A 13,361-nucleotide genomic window follows, 5' to 3' on the forward strand; every position below is an offset into this window, starting at 1 on the left:
GCAAGTTACTTAATGTAAGCAAAATAGTGGCGGAACCCAGTGGAAGAATACTCGGAGGCTTAATAATGTATCAATGATCAGCAAAAAAATTAAGGTGAAGTCACGTAGTATCAAACTTCAATGCCGCGGCTGTCATCTTACTTATGTGACACAATTTACCAGATGAATGATACTGCAGATTGATAATGTTTTGAAGGAAAACCCCTTAATCCTTCTTTTGCTGGAAGGCACACTCCTGGAACTCCTGTTAAAGCAGCCTGATTGAAGGGAGAGGCAGGAAAGGAGGAAGGAAAGTCATCATTCCTGTGAAATTTTTTAACAGCAGTTTGCTCTTTATGATGTTTACAATAATTTTACAATTGTTTTAGAAAAACATGTAAATACTGCAAAATGAAAAGCAAGTCTCATTCTGCAGGGAAAGAAGTTAGCACAAATTAAATATACAGGTCAATGAAGATTATTAGTTTGCGAAAAGAACGTATTAGCTGCCGTTTCCGCTCCTCATGGCATAAACAGAGACAGCTCAAAGATAAGAGGGTTCCCTGAGGTATAGCCGCAACTCAACCGTAGGAAATCGTAATTCTTGCAACAACCATGAAAATCTCATGTATGTCAGTGGACTTGCTGTGTCTCCACCAAACAGTCCCCAAAGACAATGCAAGACTATGTGGAAAACTTAATTCATTGATAGCATCTTGGTTTAAAGCATTACATAATTTTGAGAAGGAAACCCTCCGTATCATTGAGTAGTTTCATTTTTAAACAAGCTCACTCGTGTATTAACTGTCTTTATATAGCTACTGTATGCTGGAGAAGGTGAAGCACGAAAACCAAACGAAGCATTAGATCAAAGTACTTTTAGAAGTGATGAAAAACCTGGCACAGTTATGTTCAAGGGTCATGAATTCCTTCAAATTTCTTATCATATTCCAACAAATTGTGAGGTTTGCTCAAAACCATGTTGGCATATGCTGAGACCTCCTCCTGCTATGGAATGTAGACGTAAGCATATTTTATTTTATCCTCTTCCTTCCTCCTACTGATAATTTCTAGTGTTTTCTTGACTCCTTTTTAGGTTGCAAAGGAGGAGATTCGGGGATAGAATATTCCCCTCGGAAAAATGATATTTTGTAAAAACAAGTGTTTGGCATTTTTTAGAAAGTGCCAAGGGTGACTTGTAGCAAAATTATGTCATCTAGATGAACGTTAATAAAGATATAATAAAGAATAAAGAAATAAATAAAGAAGTAGAAAGGATAAAGAATAAAGAATAAAGTAGAATAAAGTCGGCCATTAGTGAAACATACCCAGTTGAGACTATTTTGGGAGGGATTTTTAAAAAGTTTTAGTCATGAGGCAGAAACGAATCTGCAGTCAGAAATTTTGACGAGTTTTTTGGGTGTGATGCACAGTAAAAGGGATGGATATTATTGGGCATGAAAAGTGAGTCAACGGTGCAAATATCCGAATGAATAAGTAGAAGCTCGGTAGTAGAAATCATGGTTGAAGAATCCTGCTGACTGATATTGAGATCAATACTCAAAGTGGCCGACAGGAAGTTGGAGCTATCCTATTGGTTGAAACCAGCAGCTGTTATTGACTAATGGGGAAAATGACTGACTAACTACAGGGTCTCTTGTGGGTTGCTACTAGTTACTCTATTCATTACCCTCTTAGTCTATCACTTTGTCGATAGATTTCAAAAATCAGGATCCCTCTGCTTCCCCTTGTCTCCTTAGTCTATCGCTTTGTCTATCACTATCAACAATCAGCCATCTGAATTCCAAAATGCGTAGGTTTCTAGAATCCAAGATATTTAGTGCGCTTATTTGTAGGTTTTTCACTAAATCTGCTTTCAAGTCGTTTCATTTTTACTCAGCGAACCGAGGTTAGGAGTTTTAAGATACTTTGTTAATCTTTAAAAGTTCAGTTTTTAGAATTTTATATTTTATTTCTCATCATCTAGAAGTTATGTGAAATCAATCATATAATTAAAAAGAACCCCACACGATCCTTATGAGGATCGTGTGGGGTTCTTCCCCCCCCCCCCCCTCGGTCAAATCTGATGAAACTTGGATATGTTGCTCAGCTAGTCATTCTGATCAAAAGCTCTCATGACCCGAAAGAGATCTCATGTGCAAATTTCGAGGTATTTGCCGTTTTATATGTGTGAATGGAAGTCCTGCCGGCCAGACCATTGTGGGGTGCTTCTCGTGCCCTTCCCTTCCAGTCCACCCTGGCCCCTCTCCACTTCCCGAAACTCTAACTCTGACTCTCACGAGACTTTGCTCACCATCACCGGGCGGCGTCGCACATTGGTTCCAGTGCCCGATCTAGGTGGCATTAATTAGAACATCTCTGATGATGACATGTAATATATGTTGCTTGGGGTTTTTTGGGTCGCTGATTACGAATTTGAAGTCAATTTGACTGTTTCATACAGCATAAGGTGGTAAACTTGGATTTAGCCTGTAAATTCATTCTTAATACCGCATTAATAATATTTTGATATGGCTGAATTCCTGGACTGCACGGAAAGAAATAAAATGTTGATTTAGCATTTACATTGTTAAAAAAATGTCCGTCAAGTTTCAAATGCTGATTTTACAGTACAAAGATGCTAACTCAACATTTGAATTTCTTCATTGTACCGTGGGCGCTGTTAAGTTGGCCTTTTTTAAAAGTAAAATCAGCATTTGAAACTTGTCAGACATTTTTTTAACAATGTAAATGCTAAATCAACATTTTATTCCTTTCCGTGTGATATATTTTACAACTTTTTTGAGTCATCATCAAGAACTATCGATGAACTTACGAGGATTTATTTTCTAATTATACATTCCCCCCCCCCCCCCCCCGACTTTTTCTATTTTTAAGGGTAAAATGGCGGCAAAAGCCAATGTGTGACCACCAAAATCCACCGCCATCTGGTCAAATTAAGATAAAATTTTACGTATGTTAGTCCTTGACATGTAAATGGGTTCCCTCCAAAGTTTCAAACTCTCCCTGAAAGAATTGCACCCCCTTATCCGGTGTTGCCAAGTTACGTACCCGATAATAACGCGACTGACGGGGCAATGCAGATTTTGAGTTGCGATTATCACCAAAACTTATGGAAACCCTTACCTTTATACACTGTGAGGATAATCTTAAATCTGATTCGATAGAAGCATGCGCGGTTGCCATATTTTTGTTTTTTGAAATTGCAAAGTTTGGCCAGAAAATGTCAATTTTTTTATTTGATTAAAACCAGTCAATGCTTATTTTTCAGCAGCATTATCATAATACGGAGCATCATTATATAAGTAATAACTGTGCGAGCGATTTTTTGAGGTTCTCAGAATTTGCCTCGGAATCAAAAAGTAAAATTTAAACAATTTTTCACTTAAATTTTGCGAAGAGAAGAAAAGAGGTTTCCTGTCTTGCTTGCCAGTAAAAAGAGTACATCGAATGTGCGTCGCATGCCGTCTTATCACACGACTTGGTGATGATAGGCACAACCTCGTGAGTCGTGAGCGTCGGAGTTAGAGCCTCTGATATTGGCGGCGGGGAAGCGAAGAGGGGCCGAATTGGACTGGAAGGGAAGGGCACGAGTATCTCCACATAAAGGTTTGGCCAGTGGAACCTCCGTTCACGCATATAAAACGGCAAATATCTCGAAAACCGCACGAAGGATCTCTTTCAGGTCATGAGAGCTTTTAATCAGAATGACTAGCTGAGCAACATACCCAGGTTTCATTAGATGTGACATGAGGGGATTCCCCAAGAGGATCGTGCCGGGTTCTCTAAATTCTTAATCAATTAACATCATAAAAATGTATATCATTTCAATGATTATAATTACAATCAGCCCCTCATATTGATCTGCGGTTGCAGTTCTACGAAAAGAGATGAACTGGGAAGTACAACTCATCAGTAAGAACAGTGACTTAGACTTATGAAATTTTCGATTTTTCTTCCATGATCGGTATGTCAGTTCGGAAATGTTGTACAATCGCCAGTAAAAATACAAAAGGCATGCCTTGCCACCAGTTCTTTAATGGGAACCACTCACTCAAAATTTTTGACTCGTTGTGTTCAGAAGGCCTTACGGTTTGTTTCATTACTTAGCACAATTGGATCGTACTTAGCAAAAAAGAACTTGCGCGATTAGGGGCTATCCATAAATTACGTAGGGCACTTTTTCCCATTTTTAGAGCCCCTTTCCCCTCTCGCAAGGCACTGTAAGACATCTTTAACCCCCCCTCTAAAGATTACATAAGGCTCGACTAACCCCCTTCTTTTTTTTCACTTATCACAGATCTAGGCATTACGTTTTTATTTAGCAAAACAATGAATTTTTAGGTCATTATTTTCATTAGTGAAACTAAACTTTTGAAGTAAGTTCGTAGGAAATAGTAATGATACAATTAGTTTAATTAACAAAAATATGTGGAGCAAAATTGAAGATTTTTTCTTCTTTGTAGTTAAGAGTATAAAGTGGACGTAGGGATGAAGTCACTAGTCATCATTCCACGGAGTGGAGAAGTGTTAATCAAGAGAAATGACTGAAGCATGGTCTGATCGGTGAGCAATCGGTGTTGTGCTGATTTCCTCTATTAAGCGTAATGAGTATAAAGTTGATATAAGGATGAAGTCACTTGTCATCACTCCACGGAGTGGAGAAGTATCAATCAAGATAAATGACTGGAGTATAGTCTGATCGGTCATTAATCGGTGATGTGCAGATTTCCTCTATTAAGCACTGAGCGGAAAGGCACCGCAGGTGCTTCTTGTTTTCGTTTTGCCACTAGAATCCTTCTATTGTAGTGTGCTAAAGCGATTGAATGGCTCCCCAACTCACCAAAACATGACCGACGAGATTCTCAGAATTTTCTTTTTACTATCTAATAATACCCCCTTTAACGTTATTAAAAATAAATTAGTGGATAAATTAAATAACATTCTGGAAATTTTCTATGCGAGGAAGTTTATTGTTATTTTATCATTAAGTCTGAAAGTCCAGGTATTAAGTTGTTTTCATACGAACTTTTTTCCACCGGTGATAATTTTTTCGGAACCTGTTAAAATTCGCCTTCATATGAAACAGCTGTTGCGTTACCTTTACCGTAGAAATGCAGCTTTAGAGCCGTGTCTTTTTATTTCAATCCCGTCCTTGTGCTTTGTGTAACTGCTGAGTGCTTCTCTTATACCTACGTATGAGAGCTTTTCCTCTTATTTCATCTTGAATTTTATTATCAACCTGACGAAAAATGGATTTTTGCATTTTCTTTAAGTATAGGCTGGAAAGCTCAGCCCTATCCCCCCTTCCCCCACCCAAAGCACCCCAAGGCTATTAAAGACCCCCCTCCCCCTTGTGGCGAGGAAAAGTGAGAACTCGTACGATCCTGATTGTCAGAAAGCAAGCCTTCCGGAAAGGATCGAGCTTCAGCAGATCAAGCCACAAATTTAGGGTGCCAGATGCTCGTCGGGACACCTGGGTTCGGGCGCCAACACACTTGAAGTGAAAAATTACCGTCACACCCCTAAGGGCCTCACTTAATTTGTAGACGGCCCCTTACTGTATTGTTAAAATGTTGTTTCTTCATAATTATATAAAAAATCTTTCAGAGTAGCAAATAGTTTATGCTTCCCAACTAAAAATTCTTAATTTTTAAGGAAAATAACTGTGCAAATTTTAAAACTGTACATATATTAATCATTTTTAAAGAAAAGAAGTTGCACGTTTTTGAAAACACTGAAATTGTGTCGGCTCTTTTTTGCTAAATGCGATCCAATTCTTTACTTGCCTGAATGGATGAGAGGGAGAAGAGAACAAACTAACGGACCATTAGAGAAGGTACTAATTTTACCAACATGATTTATGTAGTCTCATCAAAATTTTATGTAGAGCGCGAATTCCCCCTCTACATTTCATATCCTCCCTTTCTTTGAAACGTTTATGTATCTGTATTGATCTCTCTTTTGTTAGATTTATATTATCCAATGATTTTCCATATTTTCCTTAGGTTGCCGCATCAAAGTGCATAAAGATCATCTTGATAAGAAAGAAGAAGCAGCCATTGCACCCTGTAAATTACACTGTGATCCTAACTCTGCCAAAGAACTTCTCATCCTAGCTTCAAATACTGATGACCAAAAACTTTGGGTACAGAGGTTAAGCAAGAAAATTCAGAAGTGTGGTTATAAAGCGAACAATTTTGATGGTGCCAAAGTATCGCCTAGGTGAGTATACAATACAACGTGATTACTTTATTTGGTTTTAAATATTGGTTTTGAAATTGGTAGTGGTGAATACGAATTGGAGGCATTCGGCTACCTAGCAAATTGCTAAGAAAGAAGTAGCCATTCCTCTGAAAAAAATTACTGTTATCATATTGCTGTCAAGAATCCCTTTATTTTTGGCTAAATAAGGAAGCCCAAACATACTGATTGTTCACAGATTTGTTTTACATTCATGTAAGGTGAGTAAATTCATGCTGTTAATGTTGACCAACTGGCCAAGACGATTCTGACTTTAGAGACTTCTATTTTTGTTTCAATTTTTAAAATCAACTTCTATGAATTTTATTTTGTTTTTAAATTTATGTTAGTTCCTTTTAGTATATTTTCATTTTTCCTCATCTTTTATCTTTTACTTTGTTTATTGATTATTTATGAAATTATTAAAAAGTGTAGAGGTCCATTACGAATAAAAATCTAAAGATCTAAGAATCTTAAGATCTAAAGAAGACTTTAGACTTTAGACTGGTAAGAGGGATTCCTAAAGACATGTTTTAACCTATCATTTTGAGTGGAAAGAGCTTTCTATAACCTCTTGAAGTTATCTGGGGAACCTCTACCGCCCCCGCCCCCTCTCCCTTCCTGCAAGATGGCAAGTCAGCTCGTTCATTCTTCCCCACTTTCGTTTTCAGTAGCGGAATTTTATCAAGGAGAATTCAACTCATTTCATGTATATAATAGTAACATAAACGTACATTAATAATACGATGGCCATTTTAAGTGTGGTGCTCATAACGAGCTATATAGGCAAAATCCGCGGAAAGTTGTAAATCCAAATGTCAGTAAAAATAAATTTATGGAATAAAAGTGAATCAAATTTAATGAATAAGCCAATCTCCTTTGAGCCGAACTGACTTATGGAAACCAACTGCGTCTCATAATTTGGATGGATAAAAGTCGTTTGTATTTCCTCAATCATTGTTCAAGCCATAGCAATAACTTCAATCCTTCTTTTGATTACTTTTCTCTCTCAGGGAATCGACTAGGACAACTCTCAAACCATACTCATCAGCACAGCAAAGATCAGCAACACTTCCTGCCAAGTGAGATTCCAGTTTTGAAAGAATTCGGTCTCGTAAAAAGGGACTTTGCAAGTAGGCAAATCTTACATGAGCCTCTAGATTTCAAACATTGAATGTTATTGGAAGGTTTTTGCATATTTCTGAGAGGATTTATCTTTTATACTTAACTACGAAAGTTCCTGGACTTTTGCTGGGGTATTTTATAACATATAAAGACTGCTCTTTTTCACAATGATATGAATGAAAATGATTGATTTATCTCTAAATTTTAAGATCACCTCTCATAGTAAAAGGTGCTCAATATATTATTGTGCCAGTCTCATTGCTACTCTCATTAACTCTGCGTTAGTGCTGTACGTTTTCAAAAAAAATTGTGTACATATTCCTGTGTATTCAGTTTTCTTATATTTTTCTACGGAACTTTTTATCAGCGCTGTAATTTTAAATGTAGAATTAATTTTAATTTACAGCGTGCAAGCCCGTTTATCTAAACGTAATTTAAGATTAATTTCAAAGCTTGATTACCATTTTGTGATGAAGTTACCCAATTATTTAGCTTGACGTCAAAGAATTTCTGTTTTAATGTAGCAGTGTATCCTGTTCATGTACTAAGATAGTATAATTGTGGAACTAATTTTATTTATTAATTTTTTTTTTAAAAAAAAAATATGAATCTCTTTTTGTAATTTCAAGTAACATGCAGCTGAACTTGCATAAGCAACTTACTTTTGACGGATTGTGAAACTTCAAGGCCAGCAACCCAAAACAATGTCACCAGTATCTGTCTTTCTATCTGAAATTGATAGAAACATCTGCTTGTCCAAGAAAATGTAGAGCAATTTGTCAAACTTTAACATTTAAGTAATACCAAGCCTTTTGGCTCAGCTGCCCATAGCTACAAGTGGGAACATTTTCCCTAAGTAAACTTCCTCAGTGGGCACTCGCCCAATGCTTGCTATTGATTTTCTTGTCTAGCATGGTCATTCGTTTGATAGCAGTTACTGAATAGGTTTTTAGTCTACTACTGTTTAGTTTTTGTCTCTTTGCCTTCAGACAGAGCTTCTGTTCAGTAGTATATCATGGCATTGCTAGTTGAACCCTATTCCACCCTTGATGATTTCCTTCAGAGAGACTTCTTAGTATTATAATGTCTTTTAATAATATCTATGCTTTTGGATTAACATTGACAGCATATTTTGTCAGTGGAAAAAAAATTAATGTCAGCATATTAGCATAATAAATTAATGTTAGCGTAGGATATTCTAACCCCAAAAAAATATTTGGATAACTTCAAGTTACCTCGATCTCCCTGGGCCAAAACTCTCTGTTTGAGTACTAGGAATAATGAAAACTCTGTACGTAAGAATATCTCTCAAATAACCTTGAAATATTTTGAGGCTGCCCTCGTGCTAAAATTGACAATACCTGTTTCTAAGTATCTTAAAAAAATAAATAAAAAAAAATTGCTAAAAATATTGTTGCCGACAGTTGATGTCACACATTTTCAGTATATTTTTTTAAATTTTTATTCGAAAGAATTTTTAAGATATTGTAGTGCATATTATTGGAAAGCTTGTAAACATGTTTGTAAAATATTTTTGTAATTATATTGGTAAAAACATTGAAAATAATTTTAAAAATTCTTTTGTATTTATACTGTAATCAAGAACATCCTGGCAATATTGAAAATATTCTTTGAAGAAAATATTGCTACTGTATAGGGTCTCTGCCATGCATTACTGCAAATGTAATATAAATTATATGGACCAGTATCGAACGGAAAAACCTCTTCAAAATGACAATTTCATCGGAATATTCCTGGAAAAGGAATTTTTCATTTCGGGTCTGTCATATAATACAGGGTGTCCCAAAAGTCCGTACCCCCTTGGTAACTTTTGAACGGTTAGAGATAAAAAACCGAAACTTTGGGAATGTTTCTATCTCAAAGGGGACCATCTGCTAGGGTGTTTAAAATTGTCCCTCCCTCAGAGGGCGCGGGGCCTCCAACTTTTTTTTTCAAATTGTAACCCCCACCATGTGATACATCATTTGAAAGACCATAAAAAACTGAGAATTTTGGCGCCAACTGCAGATTGATATCTTAATTTTTGACTCAGTTATGATAGGTCAAAGTTCAAATTTGACATATTTTCCAAAAATCATAACTCCGGTTCAAATTGTAGCAGAGAAAAAAATAAGACTGGAAAATTTACCAAATTGTAAGCACTTTTAAGTAAAAATCACAGAACTCACTTAAATTTAATTTTAAGGGGGGATTCGGACCCCCAAATACGTCAGTTTAAAGGTCATACGATTTTCCCGCGAAATGAGCTAATTTTCCTTTACCTTGCCTCAACATTATCTCGGTAAGTTCAAAATTAGTTCAACATTGCGTATTCAAGTCCCCAAATTTTTGGCAAAGTTCAAAAACGAAATGAAAGGTGATGAAATTTAACCGGTGAAATTTCGTTTTTTTTTTAATAAAAACTTTGCCCGAAATTTGGGGACTTGAAATCGCGATGTTGAGCAAATTTTGACCTTACCGAGATAATGTTGAGGCAAAGTAAAGGGAAATTGGCTTATTTTGCGAGAAAATCGTATCCGAATCCCCCCTTCAAATTATATTTAAATGATTTCTGTGATTTTTACTAAAAAGTGCTTAAAATTTGGTAAATTTTCCTGTCTAATTTTTTCTCTACTGCAATTTGAACCGGAGTTATGATTTTTTGAAAATAGGTCAAATTTGAACTTTGACCTATCATAACTGAGTTACCATTTGAAGGAAAAAGAGTGTCCGCCCCCCGGAGGGAGGGACACAAATTTTGAACCCCCTAGCAGATGGTCCCCTTTGAAATAGAAACATTCCCAAAGTTTCGGTTTTCTATCTCCAACCGTTTAAAAGTTACCTTGTGCTGCATTGAGCAGTGGAGAGGTTGATCATTGAAAATAAAGACGATTATGGTGAATAATTCTTTTTTTTTTTTTTTTTGAGATGTGTCGCAATTGAGAACTTTCTCGGTAAGTGAGTATCTAAGGCTTGCAATGCTGCTGTAACTGCTTGCGTACATTAAAATTGCAGGATACAAAATTAATCCTTAGTGAAAGAACCCCGCACAGACCTTGTGGGCAATGGCACTCTCTAGAATCTGATGAAACTTGGATATGTTGCTCAGCTAGTCATTCTGATCAAAAGTTCTCATGGGCCGAAAGAGATCCCACGAGCGGTTTTCGAGATATTCGTCGTCTTATGTGCGTAATTGAGGTTTCGCTGGCCGGAGTATTGTGCGGCGCCTCTTGTGTCCTTCCCTTCCAGTCCACTTCGGCCGCTCTCCGCTTCCCCGCCTCCCATACCCGAGGGACTCCGATGCTCACGAGGCTTTGCTCATCGCCGCCGAGCCGGGTGGTCTTATCACCGTGAGCGTCGAAGTCCGAGCCTCGGGTATGGGAGGCGGGGAAGCGGAGAGCGGCCGAAAAGACTGGAAGGGAAGGACACAAGAGGCGCCGCACAATACTCCGGCCAGCGAAACCTCAATTTTCGCACATAAAACGGCGAATATCTCGAAAACCGCTCGTGGGATCTCTCTCGGCCCATGAGAACTTTTGATCAGAATGACTAGCTGAGCAACACATCTAAGTTTCATCAGATTCTAGAGAGAGCCATTGCCCATAAGGTCTGTGCGGGGTTCTTTCTTTTACTGAAGGATGAGAAAGAATTCAAAGCAGATTCAAGTCAACATTTACAGTGGTGCTTTTAGGTGGTAAGTGAGCACCTAACTAGGTTGTGCGGTTTTAGCAGCATTGCAAGCTTCCTATACCGTTTTTCCTCCCAAGAAATCCTCAATTTTGAAACCATGATCCATTTTTCATAATTATTGGTGAAATTATTCGAACTGTCTTATTTTTATGTAAATAGGTATAATTTTAAATGTATTTATTTTTCCGAATCCAAGGCTGATTTGTTTTGATTCAGCCCTTGCTTGCAGCTAGTATGTAGGTTTTTTATGATTTTTATGCATATTTGCAGGTTTTCAATAAGTATTTTTGTCAAGTTAATGTGTTGCATGCATGATCAAATGGCTTTCAGACGAACTCCTCTTTCAAGCTCCCTTTTTCAGTTGGTTTGTTACGCACAGGAGATACAGCCATCTCAGTAGGCTTTTCATGGTTAAATCGCGCATAATCATGTCGCTCATATCAGGAATGTTCGAAGTAAAGGCTGTCTTAACATGCTGAAATCGCATGTGACAGGCTTCATAACAGTATGTGAGGCTGTTCACTGATTTTGATTAGATTTTCTCAAATTTCTCCCTGGACAAACCTGATTATTAGCAATTAAGAGAGAAGTGCCTGCAGGCGCAATGAGTCTGGAAACATGTAATGCAAATTATATAAATCGAGGAGCACAGCGTGTTTCAGACATTTTTAATGGGCTGAAGGTGATTTTTCTGTAATTTTACCTTGGGTACATCCGTTCATTCGACAGTGCTTTCTTTATTTAACATGCCAATTTCACATTTTACAACTTGATAAACTTTATCTTTCTCATTTCTATCATCATGTCTTGTATTGTTTTTTACCAGTCTCATTCCAAAAATAAACAACATTTAACCTGAATGTAATCAGTGAAGTGGATCAAATCATTATCATAATATCAAGTCAAAAATTTCTGTCTGCTATCAGTCAAGTCTTATATTGTGAATTCTCCTTTTACTTATTCATTTGTTGTTGTCATTCAGTACATAGTTCAAAATAGATTTAGAGTTTCGCAATTTGATGATTTTTGCAAAGCCTGTCCCCAAAATACTGAGCATTTTTTCCCACAGGGTGAAAGAAAGCAGATATCAAACCGCGGTTTGCGCAGGGCTTTAGTAATTACCCCCAAACCAAGGTCACCATGAGCACTGTAACTTAAAATTTAACTGAAGTACAGCATTTTGAAAATGACGTGTCAGGTTGACTTCCTCAGGATTTTCAGCATTTTCTTTGAGAGAATAGATAGTTAAAAAATAAAATGGTTTCAATAAAAATAAGCTTATATATTCTTCCCTAATTTGGCTAAATGCCATTTCCCCAGAAAAGATCTTTCAAATGTTCTTTCACAAAGGAGTTAAAAAAGGTTTAAACGGCTCTTTAGATTTCGTTAATCGTGTTGAAACGATTGCCTCTTGAACTCTTTTTCAAACTGGTCGAGCCGAAAATGGTCTCGTAGTCGTTGCAAGACTAAGTCAATTTTAGTAAGAATCTGTGAGCTCACTTTTCGTAAAACCATCTCATTTTTAAACTTTTGTTTCTCTCGCAAAGAAAGCTGAAAATCTTGGAGGGGAAATTTCAAAATGTTGTATCTCAGTCAAATTTTAAGTTACAGAGCTAATTTTAGACTTAATATATACTCAATTCATAGGACTATAGCCTAATACAAACCGGGTCGTGATATCTGCTTTCTTTTGCCTCGAGAAAAAAGAGGCAGTGATTTTGGGACAGCCTTCGTTGTTGAAAAATCAGTTGTTAGTCAATAACTTTCTTCCGATTGCCTTTTCTATCATTGTTCGGTGCTCATGAGACCATGTTATATTGAATACTCATGTATTGAAACTAAAAAATAAAAGCAATAAAAGACGTGTTTTTTTCCTATTTGAAAAAATGCCTCTCCCCCCCCCCCCCTGCCCCTCTTTACTCTGCGCCCCAAAACTTGCCATTTTTTCATCACTGGGTTGATTTAGTTCAAGTTTAATATTAGTGCAGTCCTGAGTTACATGTGGTACCTATCAGCAGAAATGAAGAAAAATCCGTTTTAAACGGATTATCATGTTGACAAAATTGAACCTCTCCACACTGCGTGCCCTTTCCCATCCCAAAATAAATGCCTTGAACTCTACTTTCTCTTCTCAATACTTTTCATTAATATAATTTTCTTATTCTAGTACTTTTTATTCCATAAAGTTTGACACATACTTTTGGAACGAGGGAAATACAACCCAGCGAAAGTATTGATGTCATGCATTATAATGTCTGTGATGCGTCCTTTTTCCTCCGTGAATGTATGGCAGCATCGGCCAC

General features: G+C 37.0%; 1 protein-coding gene across 1 annotated transcript in view; it reads left to right on the forward strand.

The window, feature by feature from the left end:
- Nucleotides 1–12,920, forward strand: part of Rok (Rho kinase) — a 112,000-nt gene extending 99,080 nt beyond the window's left edge. Inside the window, exons 21-23 of the mRNA XM_072306539.1 lie at nucleotides 798–1,002; nucleotides 6,009–6,225; nucleotides 7,257–12,920. Of these exons, the coding sequence (XP_072162640.1) occupies nucleotides 798–1,002; nucleotides 6,009–6,225; nucleotides 7,257–7,329 (495 nt within the window). The 3' untranslated portion in view covers nucleotides 7,330–12,920. The remainder of the gene's footprint in view (nucleotides 1–797; nucleotides 1,003–6,008; nucleotides 6,226–7,256) is intronic.
- The last annotated feature ends 441 nt before the right edge of the window (nucleotides 12,921–13,361 follow it).

This window comes from Bemisia tabaci, chromosome 1 (assembly GCF_918797505.1).
Source record: "Bemisia tabaci chromosome 1, PGI_BMITA_v3".
In the NCBI taxonomy this organism is placed as follows: Eukaryota; Metazoa; Arthropoda; class Insecta; order Hemiptera; family Aleyrodidae; genus Bemisia; species Bemisia tabaci.